General features: G+C 66.5%; 1 protein-coding gene across 1 annotated transcript in view; it reads right to left on the bottom strand.

The window, feature by feature from the left end:
* Positions 1-232: 232 nt before the first annotated feature.
* GRID2IP (glutamate receptor, ionotropic, delta 2 (Grid2) interacting protein) overlaps positions 233-343 on the bottom strand; it is a gene marked incomplete at both ends in the record, with an annotated part of 14,329 nt that continues 14,218 nt past the window's right edge. Inside the window, 1 exon segment of the mRNA XM_009587067.1 lies at positions 233-340. Coding sequence (XP_009585362.1) covers positions 233-340 — 108 coding nt within the window.

Below are 343 nucleotides of genomic sequence, written 5' to 3'. Positions count from 1 at the left end.
GAGGGAGAGAGGAGAGGCTGAAGGTGGCACCTTATCCTCCACCCACCCAGCCCTTGGGGGTGTCCTGTCCCCCCACCGTGCAGCCCTCGCCCCCCTCCGCCACCCGCAGAGCCCCAGGACGTGTCCCCAGAGGCTCTGCACCCATCCTGGTGTGGTGCAGGCTGCACGATGGGTGCTCCACAACCAGGACAGACAAAGACCGTGCACCGAGTCACCCCTGCGCCACGCTCACCTCCTCGTAGTCATTCTCAGGGGTGAGGAAATCATCCACGATGGTGACCCGGTGTCCCAGCTGCTCACTGAGGGCGTCCCGGAATCGGTCGGTGTCGCGGCTCGGAGGGGG

The sequence above is a fragment of the Fulmarus glacialis genome, unplaced genomic scaffold (assembly GCF_000690835.1).
Source record: "Fulmarus glacialis isolate BGI_N327 unplaced genomic scaffold, ASM69083v1 scaffold22411, whole genome shotgun sequence".
In the NCBI taxonomy this organism is placed as follows: Eukaryota; Metazoa; Chordata; class Aves; order Procellariiformes; family Procellariidae; genus Fulmarus; species Fulmarus glacialis.
Note: the sequence above shows the minus strand (reverse complement) of the source record. Positions and strands in the feature narration are given on the sequence as shown.